Here is a 22,473-nt window from a genome sequence, read left to right as displayed (position 1 = left end):
AGAAAGAAATATGATCCCAGTTCTCCACACAGCTTGAGTGGTGTTACTTTATTGCGGAGGAAGTGTTCCATTGTTAATCTTGAAACATAATGTGGGGCATTTCTAGGGTTGCCAGTATGGCAACTGGTGATGGGGGGACAGACAGATGTTCCCCAGGTGATGATGCCACTTCCAGAAACAGCAGTGGAAGAAGCAGCATGCTAAGCCATGCTTTAGCATTGGCATTCAGTTCTCTTTTACAGTGATCCTGGCTCACAATAATGGGTTGTACATTTTGGGTTTATACACCTCAAACTCTCCACATATAGACCCCGGTCCCATGTTACATCCAACATAAGGAAGGCCCAACATGAGGAAGGCCCAAGAGGAGATATCCTGTGTGTTCCTGCTCAAAAAAAGCCCTGATTATACCCACTCCTGTACGACCAGATGGATTCTACATATACTTTAAGGCAGGCATGAGTAAGGAGGTCATAATCTATTCGCATCCCACTGAGTTCTGAAAGACAATATGTTATCTTTCCTAACTGAGGACTGCCAAGCTCATTTCAATTAATATCAGGCAGTCAGCTCAAGAAAGGTCAAGAAAGCATCCAGAAATATTGCATTATGTTACAAGAATAATTGGTTGTTTTGTCTTTTCCTACAATGTGGAGAAGACATTTCTGCTCTGTGCTCATGACCCTTCTTGGCATTGCTATCATTCTTGAGAGTGGGGATGAGAAAGCAATCAGGATTGTTTTTCTGCTTTCAATGTTCAAAAAGTTTTATAAGAACAGGATCTAAACAAATGCATCCAATACCACACTACACTACCACAAAAAAGCTAATGTGCTTTCTTTTGACATCCTTATCATGTGGCTGTCAAAAAGTGACTAGAAGAAAATATACATGACGTTCTCCCTTGCTATACTGGAGAATGTTATTGTGATTAAATATTTAGAGAAATGGGACAAAGCTATTTTCCCATCTTTAGCAATTGTGTGACTTGAGGACAGCAAGATGCAGAATCCCATTTGTTACAATATGGGTAAGTTCTACTAGCCATGGCAATGGAGAAGGAACACTAGGCACATTGCATTCAGTTTCCAACTGCATTTACTATCACACCTAGTTCAGCTGTAAAACGAAAAGCTGAAACCTGGTTTAGTTATTCAGCCAAATATGAAAGGCCATTTAAAAAAAAAAGTTTCCATGCCCTGGTCACTTTTGGCATCTCCATCCATATAACCAAAGGTCTGCTCTATGGATACAGTCCTGCTTATTAGTCTCTACAGATGTTTCTGTACCATGTGTGCACAACTAAACAAATGACTGGCACGGACACCTTCAGTGCACCTCCCATCTTTCCATATCTGCCTCCTCATTAGTTTTGACCTGACAACACTAATCATTTGCATGATGGGAGAGATCCTTTTGCACAGCGGCATGAATTGCAGCCTTTTGAGACAGTCTGGTATAGTAGTGGTTAAGTGCGCTGACTCTTATCTAGAGTCTGGTGTTGAGCTCCATGACCTCTGACCTGCAGGGTCCTACAAGATTCCACACACACACACACACACACACACACACACATATATATATATATATATATATATATATATATATATATATATATATATATATATATATATATATATATATAAACGGATTTGATTCCCCACTCTCCCACTTGCAGCTGCTGGAATGGCCTTGGATCAGCCATAGCTCTCACAGGAGTTATACTTGAAAGGGCAGCTGCTGTGAGAGCCCTTTCAGCCCCACCCACCTCACAGGGTGTCTGTTGTGTGGGGGGGGGGGAGGTAAAGGAGATTGTGACCGCTCTGAGATTCAGAGTATAGGGCAGGATATAAATCCAATATCTTCTTCTTCTTTTCCTATGAGCATGGATGGATCTCTAGAACCTAGAAATCTACTCCAGACTAAGGAGGATTGAATAACTACTGGCCAGTCTCAAATATACTGATCTTTTTCAAGGTGATCAAACAAGTGATGGTGGGGCAACTTCAGGGAATGCTGAATGAAGCAGATTGCTTGGATCCATTCCAGTCTGTTTTCAGGCCTCTTTAAGAGCCTAGAATGGCCTTGGTCGTCCTGGTGGATGTCTTGCACTTGGAGATAGAGGGAATGATTATAAGATATACACAAGAATCTTAGCAGAATGGCTTAAACAATATCTAATAAACTTTATAAAGGAAGACCAAGCGGGGTTTCTCCTTAAAAGGCAAATAAGAGACAATATTAGAACTGTTGTAAATATTGTAGAATACTATGAAAGACATCCAGAGAAGGAAGTTGCATTATTCTTTGCCGACGCAGAGAAAGCTTTTGATAATTTGAATTGGGACTTTAAATAAATAAAGTTGGTGGAAAACTTTATAAGAATGATAAAATCAATTTATACCGAACAAAGTGCAAGGTTATGTAAAATTGCAGATCTTACAGAAGAAATTATAATCAGCAAAGGTAGAAGGCAAGGTTGTCCGCTTTCACCATTGTTGTTTATAATGACTCTTGAAATCTTATTGATGCAAATACAAGATGATGAAGAAATTGAAGGAACGAGAATTAAAGGATTTTCCTATAAATATAGAGCATTTGCAGATGATATAATGTTTATAAATGAAAATCCTATGCAAGTAACACCTTTGTTGTTAGCCAAAATACAAGATTTTGGAGAATTGGCGGGACTTTATGTTAATAAAGAAAAGTCAACAATTTTGTGTAAAAATATGCAAGTAAGTAAACAAAAGGAATTGCAGAGATTAACAAGATGTGAAGTTACCCCTAAAGTAAAATATTTGGGTGTGGAAATAACAATGAAGAATATTGATTTGTTTCTAAAATTTTGGGATATGAATTTAATAAAGAGGCAGAGACTTTTTTGCTGGGATTACAAATGGAAAAATTTCCAAAAGAAGATAGAACTTTAATATGGTACTTGCTCTCAGCTGCTAGGACATTATATGCGCAGCTGTGGAAGCAAGAAAAAATAGCAGAAAAATGGGATTGGATTACAAAAGTTATGTCATGGAGTGAAATGGACAAATTAACAAGAAAACTAAGAGACTATGATTTGGACTTTTTAAGTTGGATTGGAAAAAATTCAGAAGATACGTAGAGAAAGAGTGGAAAATAAAAGGACATTGGGCAATCTTTGATGAGGATTAAGACGTTTAAAATAAGAATAAGAATATAACCAATGGGGGGGTCTTTTTGTCTTTTCTTAATAAGCTAAGGGTACCTTTAATACCTGTTTATTTTTTAAAAAAATAACACTGGCGGGGGTCAAGTAACGGAGGGAGGGGAGGGGAAAGTAAGATATGGGGTAGAAATTTTTTTCTTTTATCTTAAGTTCTTTATAAGTTGTAGATATAGTTCTGCTACCATATGTTACTAATAAAATTGTTTATTGTCAAAAAAAAAGAATATTGATTTGTTTAAAAACAATTATGAAAAGTTATGGCGTAAAACGGACGAAGATATGATAAAATGGAACAAGTTTAATTTGTCATTGCTTGGTAGAATAGCTGCAATTAAGATGAACATTTTGCCGAGAATAATGTATTTGTTTCAAACTATTCCGATTGTGAAAGACAGTAAACAATTTAATAAATGGCAAAGAAAGATTTCAGAATTTGTATGGGCTGGGAAAAAACCAAGGATTAAAATGAAAGTTTTAACAGACGCTAAAGAAAGAAGATTTCAACTACCAGATTTAAGATTATATCATGAAGCAGTTTGTCTAGTGTGGATAAAAGATTGGGTGACGCTGCTGAATAAAAAACTTTTAACGTTGGAAGGTCATGGAAATAAATTCGGCTGGCACGCTTATATGTACTATGGAAAGAAAAAGTTGGATGGGTTTTTTTTTCTCATCATTATATAAAAAATAATCTAATAAATATTTGGATGAAGTACAAGAAATATGGCGATGTGAGAAAACCACTATGGATAATGCCAGCAGAAGTAATAAGAATAACAGCTGAGACAGGAGAGGAAAAAGGGATGTCATATAATCAATTACTAAAAAATACAAAGCGGTAAAATAGAATTGAAAACTGCTGAAGAGTTGAATAATAAATATGATTGGTTTCAAATGCAACAAATAAAAAGTTTGGTGGAAAGCGATGTTAAAACTGAAGGAATAAGATGAGAACAAACAGAAATGGTTGGAGATAATGAAAAATTAATTTCAAAAATCTATGTTACTTTTAAAATGTTCTACAGAAGATGAAATAGTGAAATCTCAAATGATTAAGTGGGCAATTAATGTAAATAAAGAAATACAGATGAACACATGGGAATATTTGTGGAAGAACTCTATGAAACTCTCAACATGTCAGAGTATTAAAGAAAATTGTTTTAAGATGATGTACAGATGGTATATGACTCCTAAAAAGTTGGCAAAGATGAACAATAAGATGCCAGATAGTTGTTGGAAATGTAAAAAGCATGAAGGTTCTTTCTACCATATGTGGTAGACTTGTGAAAGAGCGAAAAAGTATTGGCAGATGATTCAACAAGAGATTTCTAAGATCTTGGGATACGAATTTAACAAAGTTACAGAGACTTTTCTGTTGGGATTACAAATGGAAAAATTTCCAAAAGAAGATAGAACTTTAATCTGGTACTTGCTCTCAGCTGCTAGGACATTGTATGCGCAGTTGTGGAAGCAAGAAAAAATACCAGAGAAGTGGGATTGGATTGTAAAAGTTATGACATGGAGTGAAATGGACAAGTTAACATGAACCTTAAGAGACTATGATTTAGAAGTATTTAAGATGGAGTGGAAAAAGTTCAAAAGATACGTAGAAAAAGAATGGAAAATAAAAGGACATTGGACAATTTTTGATAATGACTAAGTACAAGAGGGAGGAGGATATTAATTTTGGTTCTTATTAATTAAGGGTACCTTTAATATTAAGATTTTAAGTATATAACACCGGTGGGGGTCAAGTAACGGGGGGAGGGGTGGGTAGAAAGTAATATATGGGATAGATTAAAAAAGTAATTATTAATGATGTAAGAAATTGAAATTTATTACCATATGTTACTAATAAAATTGTTTGAGACAAGGAGATAGAGGGAATGCAACCCTGTTAATTTTCCTGCACCTCTTGGTGGCTTTTAATACCATTGATTGTGATATTCTTAAGGAGCATTTTTTGGGTTTGCATCAGGACTCAGGAGGCACTGTTATACTTTGGCTTCTGTTCTACCTCAAAGTTAGGTTCCAGCGTCTGGTGTTGCGCCCCATAACCTCTGACCTGCAGAGTCCTGCAGGGTTCCACATATTTTTTTGACATCTATGTAAAGTTACTGGGAAGGGTCATGTGGAAATTTGGGCTGTGTTTCCACCAATAAATGGAAAACACTCAGCTCTATCTCAGACTTCCAACAAATTCCAGGGAGGCTGTGGAAACCAAAAACAGATGCCTCAAAGCAGTTTGAGGATGAATGAGGGCTAACAAACTGAAACTTAGTACTGACAAATCAGAAGTGCTACTGGTTGGGAGAAGGTTTAGCCCAAGAATTGGGATACCTTCTATTCTGGATGGAGCTGCACTCCCCCTGTAGGAGCAGGTTCATTGGGGTGCTGCTGGATCTGGGCCTCCTGTTGAATATACAAAGGGCAGTGGTGGCCAACTAATAGATCAAATTGCTGAATAATGTTGGATTTAAACTGCATTTTATATATTTTATTATGCATTGTTGTATAATGCATGTTGTAAGCAACGCAAAGTCCTGATTGCAGGAAATATAACAGGATAGAAATCAAATAAACTAAACTAAACTGGGAAAAAGTACTATTCATCAAGTTTGGCTGATAAACCTGCTGTGGCCCATCCTGGGTGGGAAAGATAGTGCCACTGTTATACATGGCCTGGCAACATGGCCTGGTAACATCTAGATTAGATCATGCAATACGCTCTACTTGAGGCTGCCCTTGAAGCAGTTTAAGTTGGTATAAAATTCTGAAGAGAGAATGTTGACTGGAGTGTAGGGTTGCCAAGTCCAATTCAAGAAATATCTGGGGACTTTGGGGGTGGAGCCAGGAGACTTTGGGGGTGGAGCCAGGAGACATTGGGGTGGAGCCAGGAACAAGAGTGTGACAAGCATAATTGAACTCCAAGAGAGTTCTGGCCATCACATTTAAAGGGACAGCACACCTTTTTTAAATGTCTTGCTTCCATAGGAAATAATGAAGGATAAGGGCACCTTCTTTTGGGGCTCATAGAATTGGACCCCCTGGTCCAATCGTTTTGAAATTTGGGGGATACTTTGGGGAGAGGCACTAGATACTATATTGAAAATTTGGTGCCTCTACCTCAAAAAACAGCTCCCCCAGAGCCCCCGAAACCTCCAGATCAATTCCCCATTATACCCTATGAGAAGACGTTTCCCTCTCCACCCCCCTCCACCCCCGCCCCCCCCCCTTTCTGGGAAATCTGATGCAGGAGACAGAACTCACTCACCTCCGGAGGTGCAAAGGCACATGGTCCTTTGGGGGCGTGGCTGGGCTCCCCTCCCTTCACCGGCCAGCTGACTGGGGGCGGGAAGCAGCCTGAGAAAACGGAAGAGCTCTGGCTGCTGCGATCGGGGCTGGGTGGGAAGGGCTGCCGTTCTCCCCCTCCCCCCCCCCCGCTTTCCCTTTTATGGCCAGCGGGAGGAGGAGGCTCCAAATCGGGGGTCTCCAGGCCTAGCGGGGGATTTGGGACCCCTACTGGAGTGGGTCATAAAGACCATTTAACTCCAGTCTGGCTCCCAGTTTAGGGTTGTCATTTGCCCGGTGGGAGCAAAGGTTCCCCTGATTTTGTGGGTTCCTGTTCACTGCTGGCCAACAGGGGAAACCCTGACCCTAAGACAACCTTATATGACATCAGCAGGCCTCAGATTCAGTGGGAGCTCACAGAAGCGCAGCTCCTGAACCTTTCTGAGAGTGCCTCCTCCTCCTCCTTCGGAGAGTTACACCTTCTTGTCTTGTGAATAGTAAGTGCAGCTGCATAACAATCCCTGGATGAGCTCCACCACCTATTTTTTTACAAAACAACCCCTGGACATCAGCAATACACTGATGACACTTCTGGATGTGACATCTTTGTGTCAGCAACATCAGGGCTAAGGCTTTACTTTTTGAGCAAAACTCTATGGTTTGTAGCCATTTTTACCATAGAGTTATGCCCAAAAATTAAAGTGTTGCCCCAACATTGCTGATGCAATGATGTCACTTCCAAACGTGATGTCAACATGTTGCCAACCACCCCTGGAACATCCCCAAATCCCCCTGCTGGCAGGAGAAAGGCACCTGGCAATCCTATTCAAGTTTGCTTCTGGGTCCAATTCAAGGTGCTAGTAATGACCTTCAAAACTCTGTATGGCTTGGGGATAGCATACATTAAGAACTACATACTCCCATATGAACCTATTCTTCCACTCCAGTCATCTTTGGAACTCTGCCTCAGGTGCACTGAAAATGTGAGACCAGGCAAGTAACGACGTAGGGCTTCCAGCCTCCAGGTGATTAGCCAAAAGAGAGTCACAGAAGAGGGTAAAGGTAAACAAAAAACCATGGAACAAAAAATCACAGCAAGAGACAATGGGAGTAAAATGGGGCCATCTTTCCAGAAGTTCACACAGTTTCAACTCTTCATCAGCCTGATCTCTTTTTGTAGTATTGCTTCACAGAGCCACAGAGAACAACTTTTACCCAGATCAATGCATAGCTATTTCCAGTCTCTGCACCCAGGTTTTTTGTTCCGTGGGTTTCCAAGATGTGGTCTTCTATCTTCATGCCCTGTAGAGAGTTTGATGGTATTTTGGACAGCAATTGAGGCTTTAATGCCCATTTGAACTTGAGCATGAGCATATAGCACTGGGCTCTTTCAACATGAACTTGAATTGGGGCAATTTTAAAGGAACAGTAACAGAAATCCAGGAAGGCAGCTATTATAAGTGTTATACATTGTGTGTACTGTGTGTTGTTACTTTAATTTGTATTGTGGCATGATAATGCATTACATCATTGAGCATATTTATGACTATACCTATTGTGAGCAAGAATAGTTTTCTTTGATGATATTTGTACATTTTTATTCGTGTGGAAAGACAGCAAAGAAATGTTTTAAATAAATAGATTGGGTACCAATACAGCTGCTCTCCTGTCATTTTCAATAACCCATTTCAATAAACCAGAAAATTTCATGACATAATTTTTCTGTATGCCATTCCAGAAGGTGGTATCCGGATTCCTGTTCTTTTAAGATCACTTTCCTCTAGTCTTTTATGGCAGTTGGCTCATTAAATATTCCTGAACCAAAAAGGTGATTACACAGAAACTGGTACAACTTCTTAAACTATTGAAACATTTCCAAAACTGGAATAGCTTGCAATTGGGAAAATTCACTCAGTAATGCTTGTTGACAAAGTAAATTAGTTTGTCCTTGTTGTTAAATTGAACTTTGATTATTTTATTATTATTATTACAACACAGAACAAGCAAACGTACAGAAATACCCACTGTATTCAGAATGGAAAAATGATTACAAACTAGAAAGAAAGTGAAAAGGGAAAAAAATGAAAGAGGAGAAAGAGAAAGGAAGGCAGGAAGAATTCAGACCAGATATCACTGAATTTAGTACTAGCAGTACACCTGCTCAGTGCTATTTGTTTTTTGATCACCAGGTTCGAAAGCCCATCAATCTAGGTTTTTGTGTGTTGAAACTTTAGCAACAACACAAACTGATACTATTGTCTGATGAAGTGTGCTTTTAGCCAGGACTTTTTTGGTAGAAAAAGCCCAGCAGGAACTTATTTGCATATTAGACCACACCCCCTGGCACCAAGCCTGCTGGAACTGCATTCCTGTGTGTTCCTGCTCAAAAAAAAGTCCTGCTTTTAGCACACAAAAGCTTACAATCTCAATAAAACTTTGTTGTTCTAGATTCCAATTTTGATATCAGTTTTATAAGACTTTAATGATATGGCTTCTCCCACAGAATCCTGGGTGCTATAATAGTTTAATAAGGATGCTGAGACTTATCAGAGTTCTCTACTGTTCTCTGAGAAGATGGAATAATTATTAAACCAGGTTAAGCTTATGGAGTTGTTGTGCCCTGTATGTGTTTGTAAGGACAGTGCTTGCACTGGTCTGTCAACTACCTAATGGTCAGGGCTTTTTTGTTAAAAACCCCCAGGAGGAACTCATTTGCATATTAGGCCACACACGCCAATGTCACCATTGTTTCACACAGGGCTTTTTTGTAGGAAAAGGCCAGCAGGAACTCCTTTTCATATTAGGCCACACCCCCTAAGGACATAAGAACATAAGAGAAGCCATGTTGGATCAGGCCAATGGCCCATCCAGTCCAACACTCTGTGTCACACAGTGGCCAAAAAAAATTATATATATACACACACTGTGGCTAATAGCCACTGATGGACCTCTGCTCCATATTTTTATCTAAACCCCTCTTGAAGGTGGCCATGCTTGTGGCCGCCACCACCTCCTGTGGCAGTGAATTCCACATGTTAATCACCCTTTGGGTGAAAAAGTACTTCCTTTTATCCGTTTTAACTTGTCTGCTCAGCAATTTCATTGAATGCCCACGAGTTCTTGTATTGTGAGAAAGGGAGAAAAGTACCTCTTTCTCTACTTTCTCCATCCCATGCATTATCTTGTAAACCTCTATGATGTCACCCCACAGTCAACGTTTCTCCAAGCTAAAGAGTCCCAAGTGTTTCAACCTTTCTTCATAGGGAAAGTGCTCCAGCCCTTTAATCATTCTAGTTGCCCTTTTCTGGACTTTCTCCAATGCTCTAATATCCTTTTTGAGGTGCGGCGACCAGAACTGCACACAGTACTCCAAATGAGACCACACCATCGATTTATACAGGGGCATTATGATACTGGCTGATTTATTTTCAATTCCCTTCCTAATAATTCCCAGCATGGCGTTGGCCTTTTTTATTGCAAACGCACACTGTCTTGACATTTTCAGTGAGTTATCTACCACGACCCTGAGCTTTCTCTTGGTCAGTCTCTGCCAGTTCACACCCCATCAACTTGTATTTGTAGCTGGGATTCTTGGCCCCAATGTGCATTACTTTGCACTTGGCCACACTGAACTGCATATGCCACGTTGACACCCACTCACCCAGCCTCAACAGGTCCCTTTGGAGTTCCTCACAATCCTCTCTAACATAAAGTCAGCTGGAACTGCGCTCCTGCACATTCCTGCTAAAAAAAAAAAGCCCTACTAATGGTTCATTTTTTCAACCAGTACTAGTCAGCTGTGAGAAATCCCCAAGGAATTTACTGCTCTCCTCACAGCTTACTGGACAGCTGCTCCTTCACAATAGATTTCCCTACTGCAGTTAGCTTCAGGGAATCTGGACCAATTTACATTACTGAGTATCTGCACCTTCTTTTAATTAGCTATCATCCTAGGAGATTTCTTTGCCTTGAGCTCAGTTGCTAGAAGGAACATGTTGTCAGCGGAGAACAGCATTCCATGATGCTAAGATATGGCAAGATTCTATCACTGGGTAGCAGGGGCTTCAAAACAAAAAGCATTCTCTCACTGAACAACCATATCTAGCCAGCTTATTAAAAATAATGTTATTAACTGCAGAACGTAATTGCATAAAAATAGCTATGATAAAGATTAGAAGATTAATAAAGATCAGGCCCATGAGAATTTCTGCTTCCCAGGGAAAGCCTCTCCTTTAATTCCCCCAGCATCTTCTCCTGAATTTTTGAAAGTATGGAAGGATATTCACATTATGCAACAAGCACAATTACTATGTGTACACATTTTTCTGTAGCTGTGCCTCTTGAAACCACTATTGCATTCAGTTAGGTCAGAATTCCCCCGTGCATGTAAAGGGGTATTTGAAAGAAGAAGATATTGGATTTATATTCCGCCCTACACTCCGAAGAGTCTCAGGGCGTTTTCGCACTCACCTTCAGCCGGCGCGACCCCCCTCTTCACCGCGCAAGATCTGCGCGGATTTCGCACTAAATGCCACGGAGCAGCCTTTTGCGCCGGAAACTCCTGGCGCAAAAGCCGCTCAAACGTAAACCGCCAAAAAGCAGTTTCCGTTTGCGCGGCTTTTGCGACTGGAGTTTCCGGCTCTTCCGGCTGCTCCGCGGCATTTAGTGCGAAATCCGCGCAGATCCTGCGCGGTGAAGAGGGGGGTCGTGCCGGCTGGACGTGAGTGCGAAAACGCCCTCAGAGTGGCTCACAATCTCCTTTACCTTCCTCCCCCACAACAGACATCCTGTGAGGTGGGTGGGGCTGGAGAGGGCTCTCACAGCAGCTGTCCTTTCAAGGACAGCCTCTGCCAGAGCTATGGCTAACCCAAGGCCATGCCAGCAGGTGCAAGTGGAGGAGTGGGGAATCAAACCCGGTTCTCCCTGATAAGAGTCCGCACACTTAACCACTACACCAAACTGGCTCTCAGGGGGATGTCGTTGGCCTAATAGCATAGACACAGGAATTTTATTTGTTTCATAACAGGTACAGCTGATTCTACTCTCTACAAAGGAATGCCTCAAATTTAGGGAGAGCTGCTAAAAAGAGCGGGTGCAGAGAGACCATTTTCCAAATAAAATTACGTAACTCACGTAAAACAGAAATTATCAAGGACTTTTTCAGTTATATGCATGATGTACACGTGTCGTCTTTCCATGCTATGTTCCCAACCTGAGGTAGTCTGGGGTGGGGCACTCTTTGGCCTCTTTAGGGGAGCCCACAAATATATATGTAGGTTTCTTCAGTGGGCCAAATAGTGCCCCACAGATTGTTTCAGGGGGGAACACCTCTGAAGCCTATTGTCCAGATGCACCACAATTGCAATCTGAATTGTGCTAGGGAAATCAGAAGTACCTGCAACTCACCTCTGACTTTTACTCAGGGTTGTAGGATTGTCAACCTCCAGGTGGGGCCTGGAGTTGTCCTGGAATTCCAACTGATCTCAGGCTATAGAGATCAGTTGCCCAGCAGGTTCAGAGGGCAAATTCCATGGCATTGCATCCCCCACTGAGCATCTTCTCCTCCCAGACTCTGCCCTCCTCAAGCATTGCTCTCAAATCTCCAGGAATTTCCCAAGCCAGAATTGGCAGCCCTACAGGGTAGGGGACCCTGAACCCAACCATTGTACTCTATAATGTGATTCAGTATTATTAATTATATTAGTTGTCTGTATGGGCATACAATTTCTATTTTACACCCATTTCCTTTTTTTTTTTTTTTTGAATCCTGCATGCAAGCAGAATGAAACCCAGTTTTAAAAAAAAAATCACAAGGAGAATTAAGACTGGTGGAAAAATTTGGTGGGATATTTCATCTGATACTACTTATTTTCCCATACCAATGGGCAATATTAGAGTGAAATGGCTTGCTTAATGCCGGGAAATATTCTATTTAAGTCTTGGGTGAGACTGCAAAGCCTGCTGCTATTTTCCTGTTAACCAAATATAATAAATTTATAACTGTGAATCAGAGACAGAGCTGGTACTTTATTGTCATGCTTGGCTTGCATCTGTTTGATGCTGGTAAGAGTATTCAAGGCACCTGAATTGGGAAGCAGAGGTACAAACCATCCCACGGTTACATTCGCTTAAGGTCTAATCATCTCAATGAGATTTATTCATGTACAGTTCTTCACTGGGTGGTAGCCAAGGGGAGGGGGGAAACCACTGGATCCTCTTTGTAATTCAGGCTAAAAGCTCTAAGCCACCTCCAGTTTGGCAGCTTCAAGGCCACTTGCAAAGAAGAGAAAATAATCTAAGGTTTGGCTTCCATTCAAGGTTTTATACATAGCTGGTCTCATCAAGTACAAGTAACAACCAATTCATGAATTACGGAACAGAACTGAGTGCAGTTTTTATGGGAACGCTGCAGAAACCTCTACTTTAGCAAGAGTGGGGAAGGGAGAGATTTCATTTATCTTTATCTTAAGGGCTTTCCATGCCAAATGAACAAATGTAGTCTGTGATGGATTTTGTTGAAATTTTGCAGAGTCATTATACATGTTGATATAAGCGTTATGTGTGTCAAAATAGATCCAAAGCTATTTTGTTAAAAGCTAGTGCTGGAGACAGGGCCATAGCCCTCCAAAAAAAGTGTTCAATGTGACATTTCCCCAAAAATATGTTCTTAATTTCAGCTTCCCATGAAATAAGATGTGCTCTACCTACAGCAGTCACTTTGAAGCTCAGGATACCTTCTAGAATGTAGAACACATGCCTTTCCTGGTGCCCACCAAGTATTTGTAGAAAGTGGGCTCTTGTTTATTAAGGCTTTTAATTGGCCAGATTGGCTGAGCAAATTTGGAAGAAGTTACCACCATAGTGTTGTTTTTATTTTTTCTCTGTCTCTCACTTTAGCCACAACATATTGATGGAACTCTCTGCCTGGGGCAGTGATGCTCTGTATTCTTGGTGCTTGGGGCAGGGGGCAACAGTGGGAGAGCTTCTAGTGTCCTGGCCCCACTGGTGGACCTTTTGATGGTGCCTGGCTTTTTTGGCCATTGTGTGACACAGGGTGTTGGACTGGATGTGCCACTGGTCTGACCAACATGGCTTCTCTTATGTTCTTATGTTCTTATTCCTCTTTCCCAGTATATTTTTACTTCTCTTGTCCTTTGCAATGGGGCATACCCTATGTATGTGGCTCCACATCCTGTGATGGACATTTTTGGGCTGGTTCCACCTCCTGTAGCAGCCATTTTGTGTTTGTGCCCACCACATAAGGTTGCCAAGTTCTATTCAAGAAACATCTGGGGACTTTGGGGTGGAGCCAGCAGACTTTGGAGGTGGAGACAGAGACCTTGGTGGTGGAATAAGGAGCAAGGTTGTGACAAGCATGACTGAACTCCAAAGAGAGTTCAGTCCATCACATTTAAAGGGACCACACACCTTTTAAATACCTTCCCTCCATTGGAAAAAATGATGGATAGGAGCACCTTCTTTGGGGGCTTATAAAATTGGACCCCTGGTCGTCTTTTTGAAACTAGAGGCACTGAATGCTATGCTGCAAATTTGGTGCCTCTACCTCACAAAACAGTCCCCGCCAGAGCCCCAGAACCTGCAGATCAATTCTCCATTTTACCTTACGGGAATTGGTCTCTATAGGGAATAATGGAGTGCCCAGCAGACATTTTTCTTCCACCTCCAGGGGCAGATCGAGGGGAGAGCAGAGGGGGTGCTTGCCAGAGGGGGCGGGGTGCCAAATTGGGTATAGAGTCCATTCTATTCTATGGGCCCATAAGATAGAATGGGTCCATAAGCAGCATCATTTTTTAATTTTGCCCCCCCTCAAAAAACACGTAGATCCAGTCCTGTCCCCCCACACACACACTTTCTGATGACCCTAAAGCAGGGGGAGGGCCTCCAAACTGGGGGATCCCCTGCCCCCATGTGGGGATTGGTAACCCTACCACCCAAAAATTTGGGGATCCCTAATGTATTGTTTTGTGAAAATAATAGTATAAAATGCTGATATCATAGAAAGCCAGCCACTTAGGAGCAGTCAACATTTTCAGGAATTTCTGTACCCATTATCTTTCTTTCTTTAAAACAAAAAAGTTTATTGAAAAATTCCAAGCTGTACATAGCATTGTGAAATGAAGTAATGTCAAATAAATTGATTTTATCCCATTTCTCTTCCATGCTGGGGGCTCAGATCAGCTTACAAAGGAAAATACACACAAACAATGCAAATTTAAACAAATACATGCAACCCAACAGGCTACAGTTGTCAGACGTAACCAGAGAAAGACTGGAGGGTGGTGAGGGGGACAAGGGAAGCTGCAGTCAGTAGTACCCTGACATTACTTCCATGGGAAATCCAGAAGTGACATCAGTCCACTCTAGAAATCTCTGGGAGCTATATGAAATAAGGCCAACTTCTTAGCAGCCCTGCAATAGGCCCAACAGTCAAACTTAAAAATGGGCAATAAACCAGAAGAACATACAGGAATGGTGATGGTTGTGAGAGTACTACTCATCCAGGACCACTAGGGTTGCCAGGTCCTGCCACCTCCCCAGTGGGGGGCTTTGAGAGATGTTCTTGGAGGGAGAGGGGATGTCCCCAATGTGATGACATCACTCAGAAGTGATGTCATCACATTGGGGATGCAAAAGGAAAAAACAGAGAGGGGAAAGAAACCTAACCCAAAAACTGGAATCAAGAACCTAAAGGTTAATATACAATAAGGGCCAAAAATTAAAAGCAGAATTTAAAATAGAAACATAACCAAAAATACATGTATTTATTACGGAAAGTTAAAAGCATTTAGGGGCCCATCATTAGCCTCCTTACTTAGTAAAACCGTACAACAACAATGGGAAACTGCTTGACCTAATGCGTTTTGACCTAAAATGGTCTTTTTCAGAGGTCAAACAAATATATACACATACAGGCTCATATGACAAAATACAATAAATCAATGTTGGACCAAAAGGTAGTTTAATAAAGTGACAAAGGCTAAGAGATGTAATTGAGGCCTCTTATAATACAGTCTTATACCCTGGTCAAGGGCATACATGTTGCATCACGTGTCTTATTGTATGCCTCACCAAAATGGTCCAGAATTGTTCAAAGTCAGTGCCAGATAAGAACCAATGACTTTCATTATCTGGTTACTTTAATATCTTTTTCATTCAATATTGTGGAAGAGTGAACAATGTTACAAGTTGCTTTGAGCCTGCATATATTCCCCAAATATTTATTATTGAGGCAAGGGGTTGTTGGCTATACATATTGTTACTTATTCTTAAGTTTTAAAATTATATAACATCTTAATACTATTTCTAGTATGTAATTAAAAGGTTACATAGTGTCTCATCTGGAAATGAAACCTTTTACTCTTAGGCCTTCTCTCAGTTTCTTTTTCATTAGCTTATATAGCATTAGAATTCATAAACAGAGGTAGGAAATCACTCAGAAACCTCACGTAGAAGTAGAAAACAGACAGGCTGCATTGTTAAGTATTCCTTGATTTTTTAGATTCATGAAGATGACTACAAAAGAGATGAACAGGAGGAAGAGAAAGTGAATTCTGAAGATGACGTTTACATGATTATGATGCGCCCAGAAACTCATCATAATGGACATTCCTGTAAGTTCCTAGTAGAGAGATTTAGCTACTGCTCTGTTGCGTATTATTATGCCATAGTGTAATGCATCATGCACCCACAGGGAAGAGTGAAGTTTGCTGGCCAGTGCTAAACATTAATTTTAAAGCACTTCAAAAGACGCAGATGGGCGGGGGACTACAGTGCTTGTTGCCACTGCACTGATGGCTAAATCAGGATTGGGCTCTTGTGGCAATTTTTAAAGGACTGCAACCCCTGCCCCCTTGAATCACTTTTCACGCTGTAATTACATAGGAGGGGAAAGGACCGCTTTGGGTGCCCCTGCAACTGAGCCCTTTGTTCCAGTCCAGTTGGAACTTTGGGGTTCTGTGGAGGAGAGGCACCTAAAGCAGCCCTGCAACTTTGGTGCCTCTCCCTCAAACCCCCTGCTCCCCAGAGTAACTTTTCCCACTCTAATTACAGAGGGAACAGTGACTAATTGCTTTTTTTCCCCACCATAGGAAGCACTGGGCATCTTTGGGCGCCCCTAAAGTGGACCCCCTGGTCCAATCTTTTTGAAAATTGGGGGTTCTGTGGGGAAGAGGCTGCTCTGCGAATTTGGAACCTGCAGCTGCCCTGCGAATTTGGAACCTGTATCTCAACCCCCCCTGCCCCCCAGCTGCTATTCATTATACTCAAAGTTTTGCCATTGACTTCAGTGGCCCATAGGGTATATTGGAGCCAAATACTGCTGAATATTGATTTGGAGGTATTCAGACAGTCATATTTGGCCCCTGAATAACATTAGAGAATCTGATTTGGCTCTATTTGGAGCCGAATACAGCTGAATCAGCTGTAATTTGGGGGTTTATTCGGTTTGACTGAACTGCATCCCTAGTTGAGACACCATCCCAGAAAGTCCTGCTTCATCAAGAGGTGGACAGGTCAGTGGATGGAAAGCATTGTTTCTGCAGGTGGAAAGAAATTCATGAGACATATCTTTTACTCCAAACTGGGAATAACCTACCAAAGTCTCTTCATTTATGGTAGGTTTGCTGTTTATATCTGAACACAGTGAAAACCTAGTCACAACGAACCCCTCACAGTTTTCACAGTGGTTCAAATTGCTACTCCCAAAGGCAATATTTATCCCATGCTAAAGAATGTTAAATGATAAGCAGGCAAGCCACTGTCTGTTAGGAAGAAAGCATACCACTGCACAAAGTTATGACTTGCTTCTCTTTCCTGTATGTGTTGTGCTGCATAAGGAATCAAGCACTCTGAGCTGGGAGGATTGGAGAGGGGGAGGGGGAGGGGCAAGCACAATGTCTCTGCAATAATTTGGCAAAAGCCTAATGCTATCACGTGCACAAATGTGTTGTATAGCAGAGTTGCAAATCTAATGAAAGCTTCCACTGTTCATTTAATAAATATTTTAGTCACTCCTTCACCAGAGTTACACGTTTGACAGCTTTCTGCTGTATTAGTTCATAAAAGTTTTATTAGCAGCTCTTCTGTTGCTTTGGTGGAAAATCTGCAAAATATGAAATGCATCCAGATGGTGTATTTTAAGTGGAATAACAATGCATCCTCCTAACATCAACAGACAGTCCAAGGACAAGAGAACAGCCTGGAGTCTGCAGAGAAATCCAGCATGAAGCAGAAGCGAAAGCTGAAGCAGAAGTGGAAGAAGAGGAAGGCATGACCAAGCAAAGTGTGGATGAAGAAGCAAATAAGAACATGGAAGAGTCATATCAAGATGATGACAGCTTGTATGCTACTATAGATGAAAGGGATCCTGAAGCCAACACAAGAGACATGACCTATAGTAAAGGGCCTCCATTACCACCTCGTTTCCAACTGACTACTCCAAGACAAGAAGAATCTCTCTGTGGGTCTCCAGGTACATAATTTTGGGGGAAACAAATGCCTTCTTCCATATTTTTGCCATAGAGTCTTAGCTATCTTAGGATTTTATTTATTTTTAAAATTTGATTATAGTAGGAAGAATGACAATATAATAATGACATTGTGCTGGTATAGGAAGCGCACAAGCAATATAAAGGCCAGTCCATAACTGTGGGAATTGATGGAACTTCACAGTGTCATTTCAAGCCAAATCACACATGAATGCTTGTCATTCATTGAAAGTGACATTAAATGATTACTTGCACCATCAAATTCAATAGACCCAGTTGGAATTTTACCCACACAGAATGCTTTTCAGTGGAGGCAATTGTGCTTTTCATTGAGAGTAATTCTATGTTGAGCCATCCAGCAGAAATGCATACTTATTTGTTTTCTGTAGAAAAATGTATATGCCACCTCTGCAGAGACCAGCCCAAGGTGCCTTATAAAGTAAAATCAACATAACAAAATCACAAAAACAGCATTTAGTAGCTTAAAATGCTATTCACAAAACAGTTTTCAAGCTGGAAACAAGCCATAACCAGCTTAAAAAGATTAAATCTTTCAGTTAAAATGAATAAAAAAGAAACCATTTGACCTGATGCCTCAAGGAAAGTAAGGTAAGCTTGAGAGGGCCCAGGGTATTCCAAAGGAAAGGGGCTACCACTGAAGAAGCCTCTCTGGTCTCTGGTTGTCCTCTGTCTCACCTCTGCAAGCGGGGCACAGGGCTAAACTGATGAGCTGGACCAGTCCACAGGCTTAGATTGAAAAAGATCTAGAAGACCCAGATTAAAATCCCTGCTCTGCAATGGAAGCTTGCTGGGTGACCTTGAGCCAGTCACACAGAGCCAGTAGTGGTTAAATGTGCAGATTCTAATCCGGGTTTGATTCCCCACTCTCCCACATGCACCTGCTGGAATGACCTTGGGTCAGTCATAATTCTGTCAGGGCTGTTCTCTCAAGAGTAGTTTCTGTCAGAGCTCTCTCAGCCCCACCAACCTCACAGTGTGTCTATTGTGGGGAGGGGAAGGGGAAGGAGATTGTAAGTCACTCTAAGACTTTGAGTGAAGGGCAGGGTATAAATCCAATCTCCTCCTCCTCCTCTTCTTATATTCCTCAGTGGTGGTGTGAGGATAAAATGGAGGAGTGGAGAATGATTTTTCAAGATGCTCTGAACCCCCTTGGGGAGAAAAGACATGGTATAAATATCCAAATAAACAAACAGGGAACTGCTAGTTTTCATAACTTTTGTGGGTAGGAGTTACCTCAGAATTACTTTTGTGTTTGTTTCTTTAAAAGGTTTTAAAAGATTTTTTCTTTTACATTTTTAAATTTTCTTTTTAAAATATTTTTTTTCTGCCAACATGAGTGTTCCCCCAGGTATGCAAGATACTAGCTTTGGCTGGCCTGATTGTGAAGATTTGGCTGTCCATACAGGGATCCAACCTTTGGCTATTAGCCATAGTGATAAGTAAGATGGACTCCACACATTTTAAATGGTTTGTACAGCCTTCTACTTTGGCAGAGAACTCTGAGAATGGTGGTTCTGTGAAAGGGCTAGGCATCCCTAACAGGAAATTTTCAGCAACAGCATCAGATTTCAATTGCCAAGATAATTTTGGAGAAACCATGGCAATTAAACTGATGTAACTTTGCAGTGTAGAAACACCCAAAGTATTACAACACCAGTGTGCTCCTTTTAACTGCTATTTTTACAGGGCATGCTGTTTTTCATTTCTGTGAAGAAAATAAAGGGAGACGTGCAAAGGATAAGTATGCCACACATCATAAATATATCACTCTCCTGCAAGATAGAGCATTCCTCCCTTCCTTGTTATTCTTGAAATGCCACTTTTCTCACAAGAAAATTGGAGAAGGGGTTTTTTAAAAACCCAACTTATCGGACAGAATTTAAAACGGCTGGCTAGCCAAGTAAGCTGAATGGGCCCTTGACTGCCCCATACATGAATAATTCTATGGCATCACAAATTTGTCTATAAACAGACAGATGCACACTCAAATTCCAGGCAGCACCAGTAAATATCCTGGGAATGAAGCAGAATCCCACAGAAGCACTTTCTGTATGAATCTCTCCATTTAATTGTGCTGTGTTGCTGTGAAGCATTAGATTGGTTTCATCTTCGGGAGGAGATAATAATAGTTTCTTTTCAAAGAGGAACTGGAATGAGTCATCCTTCCACATATTTCAGAGAGCCATTTACCACAGGTACTGCACAAGAATTGCTAAAAAACATACTGGTGCTTGACTCCTTGTTCCCAGGAAAGTTCCTTCATCAGGAGCAGAGGAGCATCCTATGGATCTTCAGAGACCAAAAGTCTGAAGATGAGCTGTAATTCCAGGGAATCCCCAGGTCCTGCCTGGAGACTGGCATCCTGAATGAGGGAGCAGCCAGGGAGATAGAGAGCTGGAGGACAGAAATGTGAACAAATAAACATGGCTGCTGCTTTCTTATGTAGCTCAGTCCTGACGGCACCCTAACCATAGGCCTATAAAGTAGTAGGCCAATATTATCATTGCCTATCACAAACTATAATTTCTCACCCAACTATTATATATTGTGAGAAAGGACAAACAAGAACCAACATATGAATTACTTGTGAATTGCAAAGTATTTACTACATGGAAGTCATTCTGTGTCAGAAACCTAAAATAAAAGACTCAAAATCTAGCACTGGATAGGATGAGAAAACGTTTATGCCATCAGTGACTGATCCACACTGCTGCATGTACATTCAGTTCAGTATATTTTTGTATATATGGTCGAGGCTTTCAAAACTGCATAATTCACTTATGCAACTTGCTCCCATTGAACTTAGAACCAACCCAGCTTCTAAATTTTCATTTAAAAATTGTCATAAATTGACACTAGTAATACTTAGCATTTACACAGCACTTCTTGCATGTTCAAAACATTTAATTCCAATGAAATGCTATTTTTAATTTAGTAGACTTTTAATCTAAGACTAATTTTGTCTCTAACAGACATTAGAGAGACAATTGAGGTTGTAAGGGGATCTATTCAGATTCAGCTACACATATTTAGAATGGAATATATGACTTTTGGCATGCAATCTGATTTTTTTTTACAAATGTTTACATTAGCGGGTTTTTGCTGATGTTTACATTTACCTTGGCAACCCAGGCACTTGAAATCACTAGGCTCTGAATTATGAAGGTGCTCTTCTGTGTTTTGCAGAACAGGAAATAGTAAAAGACAAAAAGGAAAACAAATATGCATTGGAAGGCCTGAAAGAAGAGGATATATCTAAGGAAGGAGAAGAGGAAGATCCATATACAGCTGCTCAGCTGGATGATAGCATATACGATGCAATACTGGCTAGTGCTACTGAAAAACGAAGAAAAGATGGTAGATCCTTTATTATGAACCGGCCACCAGCACCTGCGCCGCGTCCTTCATCTGCCCCTGTAAAAGAGGAGGTCATGCCTTACATAGCACAAGGTAACCTTTGTTGGCATTCAGTCTTCAAACGTTTCATTTAATGCCTGACCAACGCTCAGATTGAAATCAATTTTTCAATCTCAATCCAGCATTCTTTGCTTTTTCAAGTTTTGGCAGTGGCAAACAGCTAAGATGCTAGAAGATTATGGGTTTCATCGCAGTCCCTGCCAATGTAACAGACTGGTGGGACCAGGCTCTTCATGTTTTCCCCTGTAAATGTTGAAAAGACAGTCCTGGGAGCTGGGAAACCCACATGTACAAAACGTTGTACAAGACAGAGCTGCAGTGTGGAGGCAGAAGCGAGTGATGATGCCTCTCCTGATTCGTCTGCCAGTGGTGTTTCTGCCTCCTCACAGCCTCCACCCACAATGGGGTTTTTTTTCCAGCATCTCCTTTTCCAATAGTTTCCTGAGGGAAGGTGTCTCCACCAGTGCCTTCGCTGGTGTCATATGAAATCCAGCCCAGTGTTTTTGACTGTGGATAATCAGTTATTGGGACAGTGAATCAATCGTGTCAGGTTAAATTATATTTGCATTCAATGCCAAAAGTAGTGTTCTGCAAAAGAATGCACAAGTACAATACTGAATGAGGCCCTCTGTGCTCAGCAACAGCACCCATGTTTTGCATATGTAACATATTGAGTTTAACCCCAGGCACATGTAGCTGAAGGATGCCAGGATTAGGGAAAATTCAGGGACCTGGAGAACTGCTGGCCTAGAGGGACTAATGATTGAGATGGTCTAAAGCAGGGGTGGCCAAACTGCGGCTCGAGAGCGACATGTGGCTCTTTCACACATATTGTGTGGCTCTTGAAGCCCCCACTGTCCTTCAGCTAGCTTGGAGAAGGCATTTCTCTCTTTAAATCACTTCTCCAAGCCAAGCCAGCCAGTGGCTTGAAGAAGGCATTTAAAGTTAAAGTTGCTTTCTTTCTACCTCCCTCCCTCCTCCCCTGTCTATTTGCCTCCCTGCCTTCCTGTCTTGTGGATCTCCAACATCTGA

At 41.2% G+C, this 22,473-nt stretch overlaps 1 protein-coding gene across 1 annotated transcript in view; it reads left to right on the top strand.

The window, feature by feature from the left end:
• The window catches only part of BANK1 (B cell scaffold protein with ankyrin repeats 1), a 213,299-nt gene that overhangs the window by 163,768 nt on the left and 27,058 nt on the right, over positions 1–22,473 (top strand). Inside the window, exons 8-10 of the mRNA XM_060247386.1 lie at positions 16,017–16,128; positions 17,691–17,987; positions 21,211–21,474. Of these exons, the coding sequence (XP_060103369.1) occupies positions 16,017–16,128; positions 17,691–17,987; positions 21,211–21,474 (673 nt within the window). The remainder of the gene's footprint in view (positions 1–16,016; positions 16,129–17,690; positions 17,988–21,210; positions 21,475–22,473) is intronic.

Source organism: Heteronotia binoei, chromosome 9, assembly GCF_032191835.1.
Source record: "Heteronotia binoei isolate CCM8104 ecotype False Entrance Well chromosome 9, APGP_CSIRO_Hbin_v1, whole genome shotgun sequence".
Taxonomy (NCBI): Eukaryota; Metazoa; Chordata; class Lepidosauria; order Squamata; family Gekkonidae; genus Heteronotia; species Heteronotia binoei.
The sequence above is the reverse complement of the archived record's forward strand: the minus strand, read 5'-3'. Positions and strand labels throughout refer to the sequence as shown.